The sequence below is a fragment of the Emys orbicularis genome, chromosome 13, assembly GCF_028017835.1.
Source record: "Emys orbicularis isolate rEmyOrb1 chromosome 13, rEmyOrb1.hap1, whole genome shotgun sequence".
NCBI lineage: Eukaryota > Metazoa > Chordata > Testudines > Emydidae > Emys > Emys orbicularis.
In genome coordinates, this window is record NC_088695.1 from 42,944,333 (window position 1) to 42,962,825 (window position 18,493).

Here is an 18,493-nt window from a genome sequence, read left to right on the forward strand (position 1 = left end):
AAGCTCAGGCAGCAACCTTGGCCATGCCCTCTTTCCAGCCGCTCATCCACTTTTGGGGCTGTACTGACCCTTTATACCTCTAGCCTCACCAAACTGAGGTTGCAGCTGCCTTGTGCTACTGTAATCTTATCTGCTGGTGGAGTTTGCACCATGACGGTGTACACTGATGTTAACCTGTATAACCCTAGAATAAATTAGGCCCCAAATCCTATTTTCCGGTTTGCCTAAATAAAATAAAATAAAATTTAGATATACCTCCTATTCACTTTATTCAGGAATATTTTGACTGACTATTTTAACTAAAAGCATTGTCTCTGAGATCCATACACTTTTGTACATATAAATACTTCAGGGATCTGACTGACCCTCATCCTACCAGTCTTAAATAAGAAAATATGATGATGATGATTAGGGGAAGAACAAGTGTCAAATATTTTCCCTGGACTTTTTTTATTCTCTTCCTTGGCTGTCACGATGTCACTGCTCCTTTACCATGAGGGCCCATCCGGCTGTCCTTAAAGAGAGTCTATCACTACATGAATTCTAAAAACATAAGCAAACCTTATGGACATCTGCGTCAGAGCTAAGTGCCTGAGGAAATGTGTGTCATTCCCTGAATGTTCACTTACCACCTCACTTTTTATGGACAGAGCGGGAGCAAGGGGCATGCTTAAACGAATGCTATAGCCCCACACAAAGAATTCAACTCATGTCAACTCTTCTAAGAAGCAAAAGCCCTTAGGGGGAGTGTCCCAAGTTCTGACATATCAGTTATTCAAATCTGGAGAATCCACTCCACTTACTGGATTTACAGGATTCAGGGGTGGACAGTAACCGCCGTCATTCCCCTCAGGCTAAAATTGCTTGAGGTCAATCAATATCTTCAAACACATGTCCCATTTGGAGAGATCATGTGCTAACCCAAGGCACAAAATGGAGTGGATATGATCATCTGTTAGAAAGAACTAATTGTTACCATCAGAGTCAATGGGAACTCTATCGCCAAGGGAAGAATTTGGCTCAAAGGTGTTTTTTATGTGCACAGAAAATATTTCTTGTACTATATCAGATGAAGGGCTGGGGGAAGACAAGGAATCCATTTCAATTTTGGTTTGATGAAATCCTCTACCAAAGCAGAAAGACATCTAGACCTTCAGAAACTAAGGTTTTGCATTTTATCTATCTACTGTTTAGGCCTGTCACAGGGCAGGGTTCCCTCACCCAGCACTTACTGCATACAGTCCTCATGGACATCAGTGACAAGTTTAACACCAAATGCTTCATTTACAGTGTGATACACAAGTCCTTGTTCCCCCACAACATAAGGCTTTTGCCTTCTCCCTAGCCCAGGGCAGGGAGAGATTTCACCTCCCTGAGATCCTGGACATCTCTGGCCCTTCCTTCCGCTCTCTCTTTTAACTGTCCTCAGCTGAATCCCCTTGTTGACTGGTACTTAATTATCTCATCACTTTCGCTCATGTGGGGACCCTTATCAAGTACACAGAGAAGTGAGTCAGCCTGAGGCTACTCAAACTCTGTCACGGCCCCCATCACCACAGTATCTTTGTTGTGCCTCATAATCTTTCATAGATTTATCCTCAGAACACCCCTGTGAGGCAGAGAAGTATCATCCCCATTTTACAGATGGACAACTGAGGCACAGAGAGATTAAGTGACTACCCAAGATCATGTGGAAAGACTGTGGCAGAGCAAGGATTTGAACCCAGGTCTCCGAAGTTCTAGGCTAGTGCTCAAACCACTGGGCCCTCCTTCTCTATAATAAGAGGCAAGCTATGCAATTCCCTATTTATATTTATTTTGGTATGGCGGAATGGAGGGTGGAGAAAAAAGCATGTTTACCTTAAGCGTCTCTGAGATGGAGTCCCCTCACTGTCTTGGACTCCCTCCTAAGGCAGTGATTGACATATCAGAACAATATAGCTGGCCTTAATGACTGTAAATTAAGTGACAAACATCAGAGGAGGACTGAAGAAAATTATCATTTTACAGCCCAAAGCTCATAAATCTAGTCACAATACTTAATATTTATACCTACTTTACAGTTCACGGACCTGGTATATTATCATCTTTTCAATATCTAACTCTGGCTCTATCTCTTTTGAAGTGTAAATGAGAGGACCGTCAAGAAGACGTTTCAAGACATCTTTCTTACAGGGATTGCTATTTATTAAGGTAAATCACAGCTATTGTAGACAGCTGCTTTACTAATCTGAATTTGAAAACAGAACCATAAAAACCAAAGCCCGTAGAACTCCTGCCTACACATAAAATAAATGCTTTATTTTTTCCCCTGTAATCCTCCATTATAGGCTATTTAAGGACTAGACAATTGGGTTTGAATAAACATAATTCTTTTCATTTTTAGGGTGTCTGCTTTTTAAAATTCAAGCTCACTCTCAGTTCATAGATTAAATGTAGTGTACATTCTTATGTGCAGCACTTTAGAAATAGCCTAGCAAATACTTTATCATTTGGCTGTCCTATAAATATCATTATACTGTAAGGACCAATGATCGTTGCAAGTCTGGATGACTTTTATAATAACAAATCTACAGTACATGTGGTCCTCCTTGGCTGGATCCTATTACCAGCTGGAGAACTGCGGCGGATACTATTTGTGACCGACAGCTAAGCTGTGTCTGGCCACAATCCCCGAAAAGGACAAAATAAACAAAGTGTCAGTATCTGTGGTGGGAACAGAGCAGAATTTGGGGAGTACTGATTGGGAAAATCCAGGCTATTCTCTACCTCACCTTTTCTGGAGTGACATTTATCTAATATGAGATAATAAATGCTGAGTGGGTACAGGACTAAAGGAAGAAACGAATATCTGCCTGAACCAAGAAGTGAAGTCAACAATTAATGAACACATGTCTTTTCATGGAGGCCAGGACAATCCAATCATACAGGAGCGAGCAGCAAGTCATACCACTCATGTCTGTGAATTTATACCATTTAAGGCATTCGAAAACTTTCAAAATTCCCTTCCATCATATCTATGTTATTAATCAATGCAGAGCTGGCATTCAAAACAGAGCACATAGCAATCTCTTATTTTGCTGATTTTATCTTATGGACAAAATAAAAATGAAATATGCACATTATGCATTATTTTTCATGCAATAGTGAGAAAAGATGGAACTGAGAGAGACAGGCCCATACTTGTATCATCTGTCAATGTTCATGAATGGAGCCCTTATTGTAGGCATTGTTGTTATTAATATTAGGAGTCCCAGTCATGAAGTAGGACCCCATTGCACTAGATGCTGTACAGACATAGTTCCTCTCTTCCCAACAGGGTCTTTTCTGTTTTGGTTCCTGCCTCAGAGTAGCTAAAAGCAGCAGATGTTGCAGTTGACTTAAAGACACATGAGGGAGGCAATATTTGTGATTAGTTGAGAGATGCCAGTTTGGGGCCATTCATAGTTTATAAGACATTCTCATTTAAAAAAAAATATTACCTTCTAATTTAAAATAAAAACTCCACTTTCTAAAAAGACCCTTAAGTAGCAATGCTGAGTGGCTTGCCTCATTAGCCCAGTTTCAAATACCATTAATGATCCTGTAAAACTACAGTATAACAGTGACAATATTTGATGTACTAACATGTTCATCCAACATTGACTCTGTTTTTCCAAAGGGAGAGTTGCCATGTGAACAGCTAGTTACTTCAGCTGTGTTGTAGCACTAGAAATCACAAGTGGCTGGATTTATGGTACTGCACCACTATCATGTATGCAAGCCTCATTAGTGTGTTATCTAAATAAAGAGCTTCAATCTCCACTGCTTTGCACTTTGTGTCATCGTTTACAACTTGTGCAAAGCAAATGGCAAACTACAGAATGGTACCATTTTACTCCCATTTTTCACAAATGTAAATGATCACTAGGGCTGCAGATTTATCACAGCATTTTTTATCCAAGATAATGGAGCATAACGGTAAGTCACAGGTTTCGCGATTTCTGATTAAAAAATACCATGACAAATCCGGAGGCGGCCCACAGCACTGGCGCCTGCAACTCCTGCCTTGCAGGGCTGGGCCCTGTTCCCCACTCTGGAGCATGGGGTTACAGTGCTGCTCGGGTTTGGCCTGGCTGCCACTCTGTCATGACAACGGAGGAGCAGTTGGGCCAAACCTAAGCAGTGCTGTGACACCCACGCACTAGGTCACACACTCAAATTTGCCCCACCCCGCATTCTGTCATGACCCCATGTGCTAGGCTGCAATGTCTGGAGCAGAGAGGCAGCCCCAGCCCCTCCCAGAACTGGAGCCGCAGGAGCTGCCACTGCCGGGTGAGTTTATTAAAATCACGGACACAAAGACAAATCACAGACAAATGGGAAAACCACAGTATCCATGACATTTTTCCCACTGTGACAAACCTGCTGCCCTAATGATGACACAAGGTGTAAGGCAGAGGAGAATCAAGTCCTGGGTACAATTTAATTATAGTTCTCGTTAATGTTGTTGTCTTTCATTAGTTTCTGCTTTCAAGACTATTAGCTTTATTTTAAGAAGAAAAGTCAGGAAGACATTTATATCTAGATGGGTTACTGGAATTAGACAGAATGCTACCAGATAATGCATCATGTTAAGTGAAGTAAGAATATTAATTTACTAGCTCACTAAACGATAACAGGAGCCTGAAAGCACTTACGTTGCTTTCATCCACTAATCAATATAATTATCTTTAGCTTTCTTCAATTTAATTATTGCTTTTTACAATCAATATCTATTTCATTAAATCACATGCAACTGAAGAAGGGATCAGAGTTCAGAGAATAATTTAAAGAAAAAGATCTGCACAATCTCCAGGAAAGCCTAGAAACAGCCTAGCTAAAGTCACTCATGCATTATTAGGACAATAAATTTATTCCTCATTCTACTCTACTATTAGGGATGATTCAACATATTCTGTATTGAAACTGCAAAATGTATGAAAGCATCTCCTACAGTTAATTATTTCCACATCAATGGTTGGCAGTTAAAGTGAAGGGAAATATAGAATATCTTTGAATGCAACCTGATGCTGCTAATTCACCAGAGCACTAGAGGTGAAAATGCTATGGGTACAGTTCAGTTAAAAGCTGTATTTGCCTTTTGCCAAAGAGGGCAGGGGGAAGGGGCGGAGGAGAAAATACAAAAATATAATGATTTTAACTTGTTGTATATTTAAATGGAGTCAAATGAAAAGTTGAGCACAAAAAGGAAAAATTAGCAAAATTTTTCTTTCTGCTGTTACCCGACTGAGCAAAAATGTTCATATTTAGCCTGAGTCTGGCTGCAAATTTTGCCATAAAACAATACTTTGACCCCAGTGAAAACTGAGTTTTAAACCTACTCACTTAGTTCTGAGTGCACTAATGAGCCTGGGACCAAGTCCAAAGCCCATTAAGTCACTGGGGGTCTTTCTACAGACTCCAATGGGCTTTGAACCAGGCCCTTTATTCTTTTCAACAGCAGAAGGTTCATGTTTATTTAACTTCCATCATTTCAGCACAACACCCAGTTACATCCTCATCAGTGGTCAGCGTCAAGGTTCATGGGTTATATTCCCAAGATTTGCCCTTGATTTATTGTGTAACACTTGGCAAGTGACTTAACCTTTGTTCCTCAGAATGTCCAGCTGTAAAATTTACTATAATACCTACCTCAACAGGGAAAGTTGTCAGAATTAACCTTTATAAAGAGCTTGATTTCAACGGTGGTACATCAGTTCACAGCAGCTGAGGATCCCACCCATGTCCAGTTTGCCTTAAGTTCCCTGATTTGACACTTATTCAGGGCTTGACGCAGTAATATTTTTGCTCCAGAGAGTTGACATCCTGAAAATATTTTGAGCATCCACTGCTTGGTTAATGAATTGAATGGAAAACTGACTTTCCAACTCTCCTCATTCCATGCTACCAGTGCAGAGCACATGTCTTCTTACTGCCAACTGCCATTGCAGTCTGACTGTGCTAGGACACTATGTGTCCCTCCCATCTGTCACAAATGCTTGATCATAAGCCATGGGCTTTCTCTGAGTTAAGTGTTACTAAGGCCAGAAAGGGGGAGAAAAAAATTAATAATTGTATGAAACTGGACATACTGGAAGACTAAGACAATTGGCAATGGAATATACAGCCTCTCTCCTTCTAAGTCACTGGTTTGAACCTAGCTCAGGTTAACTAGTGACTGAAAGTTATCATCATCCAATGGCTGCTTGGTGGCCTCAGTCCAGTTCTCAATGGAAAAGTGTCTGCATCACAAAAGTCATGATTAAAACCAAGACTATAGTTATCTAATGTGCAATTTGCACCCATCAACTCAGCAATTTAGCAGAGAGGCCAAGGAACTTGTTGCCTGACCTATTCTCTCACCACTATAGGAGGTTCCACCAGGTCAGGGTTGGGACAATGTGTGGGTAACTAAAAGATGTCAGTCTCCAGAGATGCCACCTAGCACCCATGTAATTGTTATAGGGTGACCTGTGTTGTAGACCCTTTGCAGTCCCTCTCAAATGCACCCCTCATGTGACAGGATTTACTTCCTTCAACAAGGGTGGAACCCCACAGTTCAATCACTTAAACTGAATAACTGGGCTGCAGCCACCCTGTTTTCCAACACTGTTAACACAACCAGCCCAAGCGTATTTGGCACTTGCAAGAAACTTTCCTCCAGAAACTTCCCAGCCTGTGTCCAGCAGCTGATTAAAGTGACTCAAAACAGCTTTTTCCAAATAAACATATTGTTTATTCACCCAAAGATTCACAGCAATCAGAGAACTGGGTTAAAATAACAAAAATCTACATGCATCTGGTCTTATCTAGGAAGCCTAGGAAGGTTCACTTAACCCAGAAACCTCCACCTCAGGGCTGGGATAGATAGAGTGACCTCCTTCATTCTCTGCCTCTAGTAGGGTCTGTATGTCAGTGTCTCTCCTTCAGTTGCTACTGGCCACTTTCCCGCTCCTTCTTTAGAGAGACAGTTTTTAACTGTTTATGGCTCTTTTGATTTCTAGGCTCTGGTCTTGAGGAAACAGCTGTGTAACTTTTGACTGGTGCCTGGGAAGGGCATCTTCCCAATTAGTGGCCCAGCCATTGTTCTCTTGAAGTTGTTTACCCAGAGCTCTTATCTCTGACCCTTGGTTTGTTTCCTGTTTGTTCTTCCTACCAACCCCTTTTAATTCAGTTCCATATAGTCATAGATAATATCAAGCAGGTAAACTGACATACATATAATATAGGTTTCAGAGTAGCAGCCGTGTTAGTCTGTATCTGCAAAAAGAACAGGAGTACTTGTGGCACCTTAGAGCAGGGGTCTCAAACATGCGGCCCGCGGGGCTCTTGCGTGAGGCCCGCCAAGCTCCCCCCACCCCTCCTGCCCCTCTGCCTACCCGCGGGATTGCCCCCTGTGGCGCTGCGAGCCCCGCGCCGCTGTCTGAAGCAGCTGGCAGCACGCCCCTTCGGGCCGGGGGGGAGGGAGAAGGAGGCTGAGGGCTCCTGCATTGTCTCCTTCCAGGCACCGCCCCCCGCAGCTCCCATTGGCCGGGAACAGGGAACCGCGGCCAATGGGAGCTTCATGGGAGGTACTTAGAGTTGCAGCAAGAGCAGCACACGAACGGAACCCTGAGCCCCTCCCCCTCCCCCAGGAGCTTCAGGGACACGGTTCCATCTGCTTCCTGAAACAGAGCGGCCCGGGGCCGGGGGCCAGCGCAGGCTACAGCCCCGGTGCGCGCCGCTGCCACCCCGGAGCCGCTCTAGGTAAGCGGCGCCAGGCTGGAACTCGCACCCTGCCCTGAGCCCCCTGCCACATCCCACACCCCTCCTGCACCCCAACTCCCTGCCCTGAGCCCCCTGCCACATCCTGCACCCTCCTGCACCCCACCTCCCTGCCCTGAGCCCCCTGCCGCATCCCGCACCCCTCCTGCACTCCCTGCCCTGAGCCACCTGCTGCACCCCGACCCCCTGCCGCACCCCTCACCCTCTTGCACTCCACACACCAACTCCCTGCCCTGAGCCCCCGCCGCACCCTGCATCCTTTTTGCACCCCCTGGGGGCAGCGTTAGGGTGGTGACTTCAGGGAAGGGGTTGGAATGGAGCAGGGAAGGGGTGGGAAGAGGTGGGTCAGGGGCGGGGCCTAATGGAAGGGGTGGAGTGGGGGCGGGGCCAGAGGCAGCGAGGGGGGGTGTCAGTGATGCGGCCCTCGGGTCAATGCACTAGTCCTCATGTGGCCCTCGTGGTCATTTGAGTTTGAGACCCCTGCCTTAGAGACTAACAAATTTATTTGAGAATAAGCTTTCGTGGCCTACAGCCCACTTCATCGGATGCATAGAATGGAACATATAGTAAAGAGATATGTATACACATACAGAGAACATGAAAAGGTGGGTGTTGCCCTACCAACTCTAAGAGGCTAATTAATTAAGAGAAAAAACTTTTGTAGTGATAATCAAGATAGCCCATTTCAGACAGTTTGACAAGAAGGTGTGAGGATGCTTAACATGGGGAAATAGATTCAATGTGTGTAATGTATCAGAGGGGTAGCCGTGTTAGTCTGGATCTGTAAAAAGCAACAAAGAGTCCTGTGGCACCTTAGAGACTAACAGATGTATTGGAGCATAAGCTTTCGTGGGTGAATACCCACTTCGTCAGACGCATGTAATGAAAATGCGTCTGATGAAGTGGGCATTCACCCACGAAAGCTTATGCTCCAATACATCTGTTAGTCCGTAAGGTGCCACAGGACTCTCTGTTGCTTAATGTGTGTAATGGCTCAGCCATTCCCAGTCTCTATTCAAGCCTAAATATACATATAAATATACATATACATATAATATAGATATCTCCCTCATTCTCCACAATCCTTCATGAGCACTAAATTCACACCCATGAATTATGTTGAGATTAGAGGAGGAGCCTGGAGGTAAGATCAGAGGCACAAATTCTTTATACCATAATGGTTTACATAATTCTTTTGCAAGTTGCCCAGCCTTCATAGAATCATAGAAATGTAGGGCTGGACCAGGCGCTCAAGAGGTCAGCTGAGTCCATCCCTTCACGCTGATGAGTTGGCTATCCAGGTGCAAAGATTAAGGACTGCTGAGCATTCTTTTTCAGTTTGTTAGCCATGCAAGCCCCAGGAATATTTCATGATTAACAATGCCCTTGCATGGGTTTAAACATTTATTTTTCAAAAGAGATCATACTTACATTGTCATTGCTTCCTTTGTTGTCCTCATATTTTGTTTCTATGTGAATGGAGAATTTAGGCAAAAATGAGCACTGCAAAGAAAGCAAAATGTGTCCGATCAATTAAAAATGTCAATTGCTTCATCAGATCACATGTTAAATAAATCCTGTTTTCTAGCAGCTTTCCTATTTTTTCCTGATTATTGCAAGAAATGGAATCAAAATCACTGAAAATCCACAATTGCAAGTTTTTTTTAAATGCTTTTGAAAGGATGTATTGATTCTATCCCAAAGTTGAGCACTAAAACAAAGTTATAACTAAACTAATATTAATATTGTGGGACAACTAGTTATAGCAGTCAGTGTATATTTGATACACAACTGTGGCTATATTCTGAATGTTCCTCCACTACTCTCTGTCTTAAGTATCGCTATATTTTTCAGAACTTTTGAGCTGTTGTCCTATAGATCTTTTCCTTGGATGACTAACATTTCCAGAGCAATGCCTATCTGCCCTATGCACTAAGTCTATGGAAATTCCACTGCCTGCAGTTCCCGATCAAAATGTTGAGGATGCTTGAACATGCAGTTATTCTCTAATTCCAGTATGATGCAGGTTTTAAAGTAATCTCATTTTGATTTTCCCTGGAAATTTTCTTAATTTTGGCATCCAACCAAACACACCGTCACATCAATCCGCCCACATAGTGCAAGAAAAATTACAATCATACAAATGTTTTTCCTATCGACCAGGAAGGGAATCTGATGCCCCTATGCTCTCATATGGGCAAATTCTCATTTAGACGCATACAACTCCACTGACTTGAGGGAGTTGGCACATACTCTTCATGTCAAATTTTGCTCTAACATTGGTGCATATCCACTAGTGTTACTTTACACAAAGACTAGCTTTCTTTCTCTGTGGATTGTTTCATTCAGTTGGTTTCTAAGGGTACCTCCGGGTTCGGTGTTAAGCAATCGATCTTCTGGGATCGATTTATCGTGTCTTGTCTAGACGCGATAAATCGATCCCGGAAGTGCTCGCCGTCGACACCGGTACTCCTGCTCCGCGAGAGGAGTACGCGGAGTCGACGGGGGAGCCTGCCTGCCGCGTGTGGACCCGCGGTAAGTACCTTGTAGTTCGAACTAAGATACTTCGACTTCAGCTACGTTATTCAAGTAGCTGAAGTTGCGTATCTTAGTTCGAACTGGGGGGTTAGTGTGGACCAGCCCTTAGAGTGCAATTTGCAGTGCTAGACAACACAATTTCCCTTTAGAGACTATTTCAAGCATCTTTTCTTTAGCGTTTCACACTCTTGCTCCCAAATCAATTTTTTTCACTATACTTAAGCAGCCAGGCCTGGTCTACAATGCGGGGGGATCAATCTAAGTTATGCAACTTCAGCTATGTGAATAATGTAGCTGAAGTCGATGTACTTAGATCTACTTACCGCGGTGTCTTCACTACGGTGAGTCGACTGCTGCCGCTCCCCCGCTGACTCTGCCTGTGCCTCTCGCCGAGCTGGAGTACATGAGTCGACGGGAGAGCACTCGGGGATTGATTTATCGCGTCTAGACTAGATGCGATAAATCGATCCCCGCTGGATCGATCGCTGCCCGCCGATCCGGCCGGTAGTGAAGACATACCCCCAGAGTTGATGGCCAGCAATCCTTGAATGATATTAGTTCAGCCACTTTACTATAAAGGCATCAAGTCTTTTCTTGCATTAACTGTCAGTGACACTGATGTGCCAGTTCTTTGCAAGACATTTAATTGATGCCCGATGGCAAAGAGTCTTTGAACTGCTTGTGACTATTTCAAACATTATGTATTGAGGTTACACAATGAAGAAAATTTGATGCTTCAGTGCTCACATTGCTACTGGCCCAAATTTGGACTTGATCAGAGTTGATTTTGTTCCTCCAACAGGAAGGGAGGTAGCTTAGAGAGTCAGCTGCTGCGGAGCAAAGCTGAAAGGGGAAGCAGGTTCTTCCTGAGACTAGAGAATTTACTGTTTTCTATTCCCTGGACTATATGAAAAGAAGCCATTGATTGAGCCTCTAATTTTGGCCACAGAACACCTACTATTCATTAGCAGCAGCTGAGCAATAAGCATGGACCACTCAAACCTTTGTGCAAAAAAGAGTGAGATGTTTATGCCAGAACAGGGCCCTTCAATGGATTTAGAGAACAATTTTTACCAAACATTTAACACAATATTTACCAGCTATGAAAATATCTAGGCCATCCACTACGCACCTTATTTATGATATTAATAGTAGACCAGTGATAAATGTGGTGCAAGAAAAAACTCAGTGGTGTGTGCAGTGGAGGATGGAACAGCTTCAGAGATGGCCCAGTAGGTTCTAATTATCCCTATCTTTGGGGCCATATGTTACTTGGTATGCACACATCTCAGAAGGCTAGGTGAGTGTATTCGTTATTCATCAGCAATCAGATAGAGCTGGAGCTAATGCAACGCAGGCTAACAGATCAGAAACCCAGATAGTCTTCCAACTTAGGTTTGACCAGCAGAGTCTCAGCTGACCTCAACATACAGTACGTTTTATTCCTGTCCCAGGTCTTCCAATCTGCCAAAAACATCCCTATTTTATTTCCCCAAGTTCTCAAGGCAGCTGCAGAGCTTCAGTCATAACTCCCGAAAGCGGGTCAAGCAAAAGGGTTGTTTTTTCCACCTTCTGCATTACAGATCTACTCAACGTGTTATGACTGGGCTGCCCACTTCTGCTGGGCTACACAAACCCTGCCACAGCACAGCACAGTGCATGCTCTCATGTGGGGGAAGGCATCAGATTGCCAGTGGTGGGTTAGGATTGTGGGAGAGAAATTACAGTGAAAAGTTTGCTAGTGCCTACTTTCCACCTTTATACATGGATGTGAAAGCTGGAAATCCATCAGAGGTACAGACAGATGTCTAAAATGTCTTCGAAAGCAAACATATATCACAAATGCCGAGATTCATCAGAGAGTTCAATAGCTTATCTCCAAAGTTATCCAGAAAAGAAGATGGAAATATCTGGGACATGTTAAGAATAAAGCCAGAGCATCTGTTGTGGCAGGTGTGCTATTGGGTAGCTAGAGGAACGTGTAAAAGGGGCTGACTGAAAGAACCCCTCTGTCAAATAGTACTAAGCTGGGGGTGGGGGGAATTTGGGACTTAACAACAGAGAGAACATGCAAAGAGTGGCCCAGGATGGGGAAGGACAGCAGAGTCCTGTTTGTACCCTAAGCAACATTTGATGGTTCCAGAAGGATTCAATTATAAACAGTAAAGAACCACAGCATCGAGAGTATGCTTGCTGTTTTACACTAGCTGTTTTGTGTGCATGGGCAGGTGGATGGTGGATAAAGCAAACTGCTATAGAAAGTAGGCTATATACTTCAGATTTTTTTAAATAAAAAAGAAATAGAGACTCATCACATACATATTGCCATGCAGAATTTTTGGAACAGCTAGAAAATAAGGTGGCCAAAACATGGCATGTAGAGTTCTACTGCTGCCCACGGCAGCTGTGATTTTTAATAGGATGGTGTGTAGCCTGCAGAGACTACAGGTCTGAGCACGTAATGCTCCAACTAGATTCAAGCTGGAATTCTGCATGCTGAGACTTCTGCCGGGAAGCACCATGTAAGAGATGAGGGCAGTTGCAACTTGTTGCATTTTAGAGATGGCTCCTGGCAAGTGTGGTTTTGTGTGGGTGGAGTCTGGTTATGCCTGCCTTTACTGGGGGTCAGTGTTTAGTTTTGAATTATTGGGTTCGCCAAAAATTTCACCAAATTTTTTTAAAAAGTGGTTGCTTCACGAGTTGCTAAATGTTTGGAGCATTTGGTAGGAAAACACAGTTGATTGGTGTTCTGCCTGCATGTCTTCAGGCTATTGATCTGTGTTTGTTAACGTGTTTTAAACACCAGCTCTTCTGGTCTGAGGGTGCAGATTTAATTCTCTCTTTTACACAACTTTTAAGAAAACAAAACCAAGTAAAAATCAAATCTAGCAAACAGCAGAAGTTGTAGATGAAATATATGAGCAGCCAGTTGGTGGAGAGTCATCAAAGCATGTACTATCTGAGCAGACAAGATCCAGGTCTGGCCAACTTGGGAAGCCACAAAGCTGATTTCTTAAATTACACTGTACAAGTCTGGTGCTTTGTCCAAAACCTCAACAGTTATGTAAATTACACTTACCACTCTGGCTCTAATGGCTGCAGACAGTGCAGCTGCTCCCATATCCCCAATTACCCTGCTTGCCACAGGAAGTGGTGCTGCCATCTTAACCTTTGCTAGGTTGTCACTGAAAACCCTCTTGTTGGCAGAAGTAGTTTTGTCACATCCACTTTTCTGTTTCTGGTTGCTATGCAGACAAACACCCTCCCCGCCGCCACCCACCCACTGATTCCTCTTCCCTTGAACCAGCGAAAGTATCCGTGTGCTATGATCTGACTGTCAAGTCCCTGGAGGTGTTGGATGGAACGTATTTTCCATAATATAAATACCTTTTTTCTTCATTTATTGAAACTGTTGCCGTTGGGTACATCTACACTGCAATCATCCTACGATTGTAGCTTGTGTAGATGTAGGTACAGATTAAAGCTAGCTTGGGTATATCGACTGGAGCTGCAATCACACCCCAGGACTTCAGTGTAGATATGCCCCTGAAATCACTGCAACCTCACAGTTAATAGAGGATAGCAATCAAAATCATTCTCTCTGCCTTAGTGGGCTAAAGCGAAGCTGCAGGTTCAGTACAATTATGACTCCTGAATAAACATGGATAACAGAGAGGATTTTTAAATATATAGACATCTGGGGCATGACCCTATTTTATATAACAGAGTATTGGATAAATCAGGCGACACTATAGCAAGCTTCTTAGTAAATGGCAACCCCCAAATTTAAGTCCTGGTTAAGTGATGCTTTGCTTCTGCCCAAGGGTAAAATTCACCTCAAGTATTTTAAAAGTCACCTGTGATAGGGGCCTAGGGAATGCTCTCCATACGCCCCAATGAGCTAGGACATCCCTTTGATAAATAATCCGTTAGCGAAATACCAAGTCTTAAAAGAAAAGAAAATCCCCATAGAATCCCAGCATTTTCCTGAAAAATTAGCTTCAGCAACTGCATGTGTGGTATGAGAGCTACAAGAATTATGTCTTTGTCACCTGGCTGAGCCCTCGTCTAACCGCTTGTTTCCCCCAAAGAAACATTAAGGGAAGATTAAAGACTGAGAATTTGAGTGCCATTTGCCTCATATGGTATAATGGGAAAGAAACTAGGAAACCATATGTCCTGCCCAGCCACCAGGTTCCAATCTAAATGCATGTGTAGTACAGTTGCTGGGGCTGTAACAAATCTTGCTGAAACTAAAAATGGCAATGGGAACTGAAAAAAGCCCCCCAAAATACTAAAATCCACCTACAGTTACTGGATTGCAAATATAACTCTTAAAATCATTTAATTTATTGGCACCTGCTGTTGTAGTAGCATCGGCTTTCAGCAACACTTAGGCAAGGTCCAAATTTTTGTACAAGTCACAGAATGTATTTTGTGATTCATCAGATGCTCTCTGAGTAACTGGCACAGAGCTCTGGCAGGGAACTGTTTATGCAGCACTCAAAAGGCTTTCTTATTCATCACGCACAAAGAATTTTTTTCCCCTTAAAGAACAAGAATTAGGCAAGAATTAAAATCAGACACAACAGGGAAAGCTAGGCAATGATTTTTTTAGTGTATTACTCTTCAAGGCACTACTCCTTCCTGCCCTACCTCCCTCGGGGATGTATTCCAGCACAAACCTGGCAGCTGATTGATACACAGGGCATGCACTGGAACGTATGGGGCAATTCCATTTCCAATTTTCCATTTCAACATCTCTAAGGTTTGCAAAGTGCCTCTCAGAGAAAAAACAAGTAGCAATTCCAGGCTATCATATTTTTACTTAATTTTTTCATTACATCTTAAATTCTGCAGAACGTGTCTACATTTGCAGGATTCCCCTGGTCTTTTATGACCCTTAATCCTAAATTTCCTTTCTATACAACTGTCTTGATAGCTGACTTCTATTTCCTGGCTATCAAATCCATGGAAATTGCATTATAAACTCACTTTGAATATCTCAAGCATCCTGCAAACCCGTGATACCTACAATCAGATGTGTAGGGAGAATGCAATGCACAAAAAGTTGAAATACATTAAGATTTTGCTTTCTGAGGCCGTGGGGAGATTTCACAGCAGAAGAGAGCAAATAGGAAACAAATGCATCTATCTGTAAGAGTAATTACCAGATTTAAGCATGAGTATTCCCAGATTAAAGAAGAGGGAAGTGAAAGCAGTATATGGAAAATACATACCACAGTTGGATTTTCAATTCACTACAGACACTCTCTTGAAAATGAAAGGGCTATTTTTAGCATGATGATTGATTAGTGTTGCCATAGCAATAAGAAACACTTACAGGAACAGGATAAAATGTAAGCAAGCCAAAACCAGTGCCAAAGCCTTAAAGGGACAGAGTCAAACACATATGGCATTTTACAGTCAATCTATGGATAGGGCTGTAAAAATAATCCTTTCATAGCGATTACTGTACATCTGAGGTGGATGAAGGGATTACAATGGTTTGCAATAAAACTGTTGGGCAGCAGGCCAGAGAAAAGGGTTCCTTTGCCCTTTGTAACCTATTCAGGAAGCTGCTCTACCAACGAAGGGGAACAGTATTTTAGCTAGTTTCGTTACCCGTTGGGGGACCTTCTGCAGAAAATCCAATGAGCTGCTGGAGGCTTCATCAGTGCACTGTACCTCTCTATACTCCTCATGAACATTAATCCTGAAGCCTTGGAAACTATTTTTGGATTGTCAGAGTTAATCCTGCTCTTTGCTAGAGTGGCTGAGGCATATTCCCTTAAATCTTAGCACAAAAGCTAAGGGGCAGCAGTCATTTCATGTCAATGCTCAGTCTGGCCATCTCTCACTTTTCAGGCTTTGTGCTGTCTTATATGGTCACATAGATGTTTTCTTGGCAATGAAGTCAGATCCTGCAAGGAGCAAAGTGCCTTTGACTCCCATTGAAGAGTCATATCCTAGGACTTGGCCTTATGGACAAGGTGTTTGGCCAAGCGAAGCGATGTCTTATGCTCAACTTGATGACTTTTCTCTGGCTGTAATGCAATAACTTTCGAACCCCACAGCTGATCAATTCCAAAATTTCAGGGAATGTTCTAGGCATCAATGGACAGAACTCTTGATTTTTGTGAACATCAGAAAACCAGAAGGGGGAAATGGGGGGACACAGAGCCCCTGGCATCTGGTTAACAGACCCAGCAGCTTCAACCATTTCTGGAACTGTCTATGGATTCACAGATTCTAAAGCCAGATTGTGATCATCTAGTCTGACCTCCTGTATAAACACGGGCCATAGAACTTCCCCAAAATAATTCCTAGGACAGATCTTTTAGAAAAACATCCAATCTTGATTTAAAAACTGTAAGTGATGGAAAATGCACCACAAACCCTTGGTGAATTGTTCCAATAATTAACTACTCTCACAATTAAAAATTTACATTGATAGATCAAAGAACCAGTTGATGGCAGCCATGAACATCTTCCACCTTCATCTCTGCTCTGTTAAGATGCTGATACCCTGAACAACTTATCTCCCAGACAGAAATAAATAAGAATGTGTGTGTGTGGGTGGGGGGGGGGGGGCGGATGGGAGTTTAAGGAGTGTTTCCTGCCAGTACCACTAAGGACACTGGAGGGGGGGAAGGGCAGGGTGGAATCAAGGCCATAGACCCAATCCCCCTCTCTTGTACCAGCCAGTGGAGCTGGCCAGCCACCAAGGGAAGTGTGTGCTACATGCCCTGAACAGGTGTAGCAGCAGGCATGCTCCGCCTTGAGGCTTCGGAACACCATGAGGCACAAAGCTGCACTACTTCCAAAACAAGTGACTAAAAGCCACACGACAGCCCTTAGGGTGCAGCTAGGCTTACTGGAGCAAACCTCAACCAAACCCAAAAGGTCCATCTGAACGTGTCTTACTTTATGGACCTATTGCTTCTCTCAGCTGACTATGCCACTATGGGAACCAGGGGGGTCTGAGAGAGCTGCACAGGGCCTCCATTCAGCCTATGGGGGTTCTTGCAGAATTTGAACCTTTTTTCCTGTCCCTCAGAGATAAAACCTGTCCTCTGAAGGAATGATCAGATGGAAACTCTACGCATCCAGGTCACATTTTCAAGCTTTTCTTCACTGCCATGAGGGCTAGAAACTTCTTTTTTAAATAGAAATGTAACCCACCATGCTTTATACTGCAGCATTTGCTCTGAAGTCCAAAGAAAGTCAGAGAAGCAATGGGGAGGAGATATGAATACTTTGTATCTCTGCAGATGTGTAGAAGACTGCGCAGAGCAAGTCAGCTAGAAGGGACCAGAACATCCAAAAGTAGGGCATGGCAGTTACTGGATGCTGTTTATGAAGGTTTTCATTATAGGCTAGCCACTTGGCAGGTCACAGCCATTCATCCTCTGAAAGCTCAGCCAATCAGAGCACAGTAGGTAAGGAAGGTAATAAATATAGGAGTTGTAGACAGTCCTGTGGACTCAGTGGCTGATGCATGCAGATGTGTCTGCTGAGAGAGCTGCATCCCAATACCTGTACCATTTTGGATATAGGTAAGTTCTATTCCAGCTTTCCTTATTAGAGAAGCTCTCCATTAGGATAATGTTTGGTCCACTGCTGTGTGTATCATGGATCTAGAGGGAAAGCCAGGAGGCTACAGGACTTACATTTAGCCATTAGTTAATGGCTTGAAATTAGGAGTCTATCTCAGTTAAAGAGAGAACTGGGCAGAGCTCAGTCAGAGAGGGTTTGTACACTCGGACCTGATTTAACTGGCTCACGAGGAAAAGCTAGTGCCTTCTAGAAATCCAGGGAATGGACATTTTATATGCTGATCCCAATACGTGTACCACTTCAGATACAGGCTACAGATTTCTGTTTCACAAGCAACTGAGGTCCAGTCAACTATGGAGGCCCCAGGCTGTTTGCTGACTCGGTTCTGAAGTATTTCGAAAGGAACTGCCTTTGTTTATGAGCTCTGATGAGTCAATACACATTGTTGAGACTGAGAAATTGGAGAATGTGTTTATATGTATGTACCAAGGCATAGAAGTGTAAATGTTATGTTAAAAATATACGCAACAGCAGCAAAGGGGGAAATCTGTACGAAGAAAACCAACAGAGCTTGTGTTTACGGTATTCATAAGTATTCCAAATACTACTT

At 43.2% G+C, this 18,493-nt stretch overlaps 1 protein-coding gene across 1 annotated transcript in view; it reads right to left on the reverse strand.

The window, feature by feature from the left end:
- Positions 1–18,493, reverse strand: part of PITPNC1 (phosphatidylinositol transfer protein cytoplasmic 1) — a 192,532-nt gene that overhangs the window by 56,079 nt on the left and 117,960 nt on the right. The window contains 1 exon segment of the mRNA XM_065415045.1: positions 9,217–9,288. Within this exon segment, the coding sequence (XP_065271117.1) occupies positions 9,217–9,288 (72 nt within the window).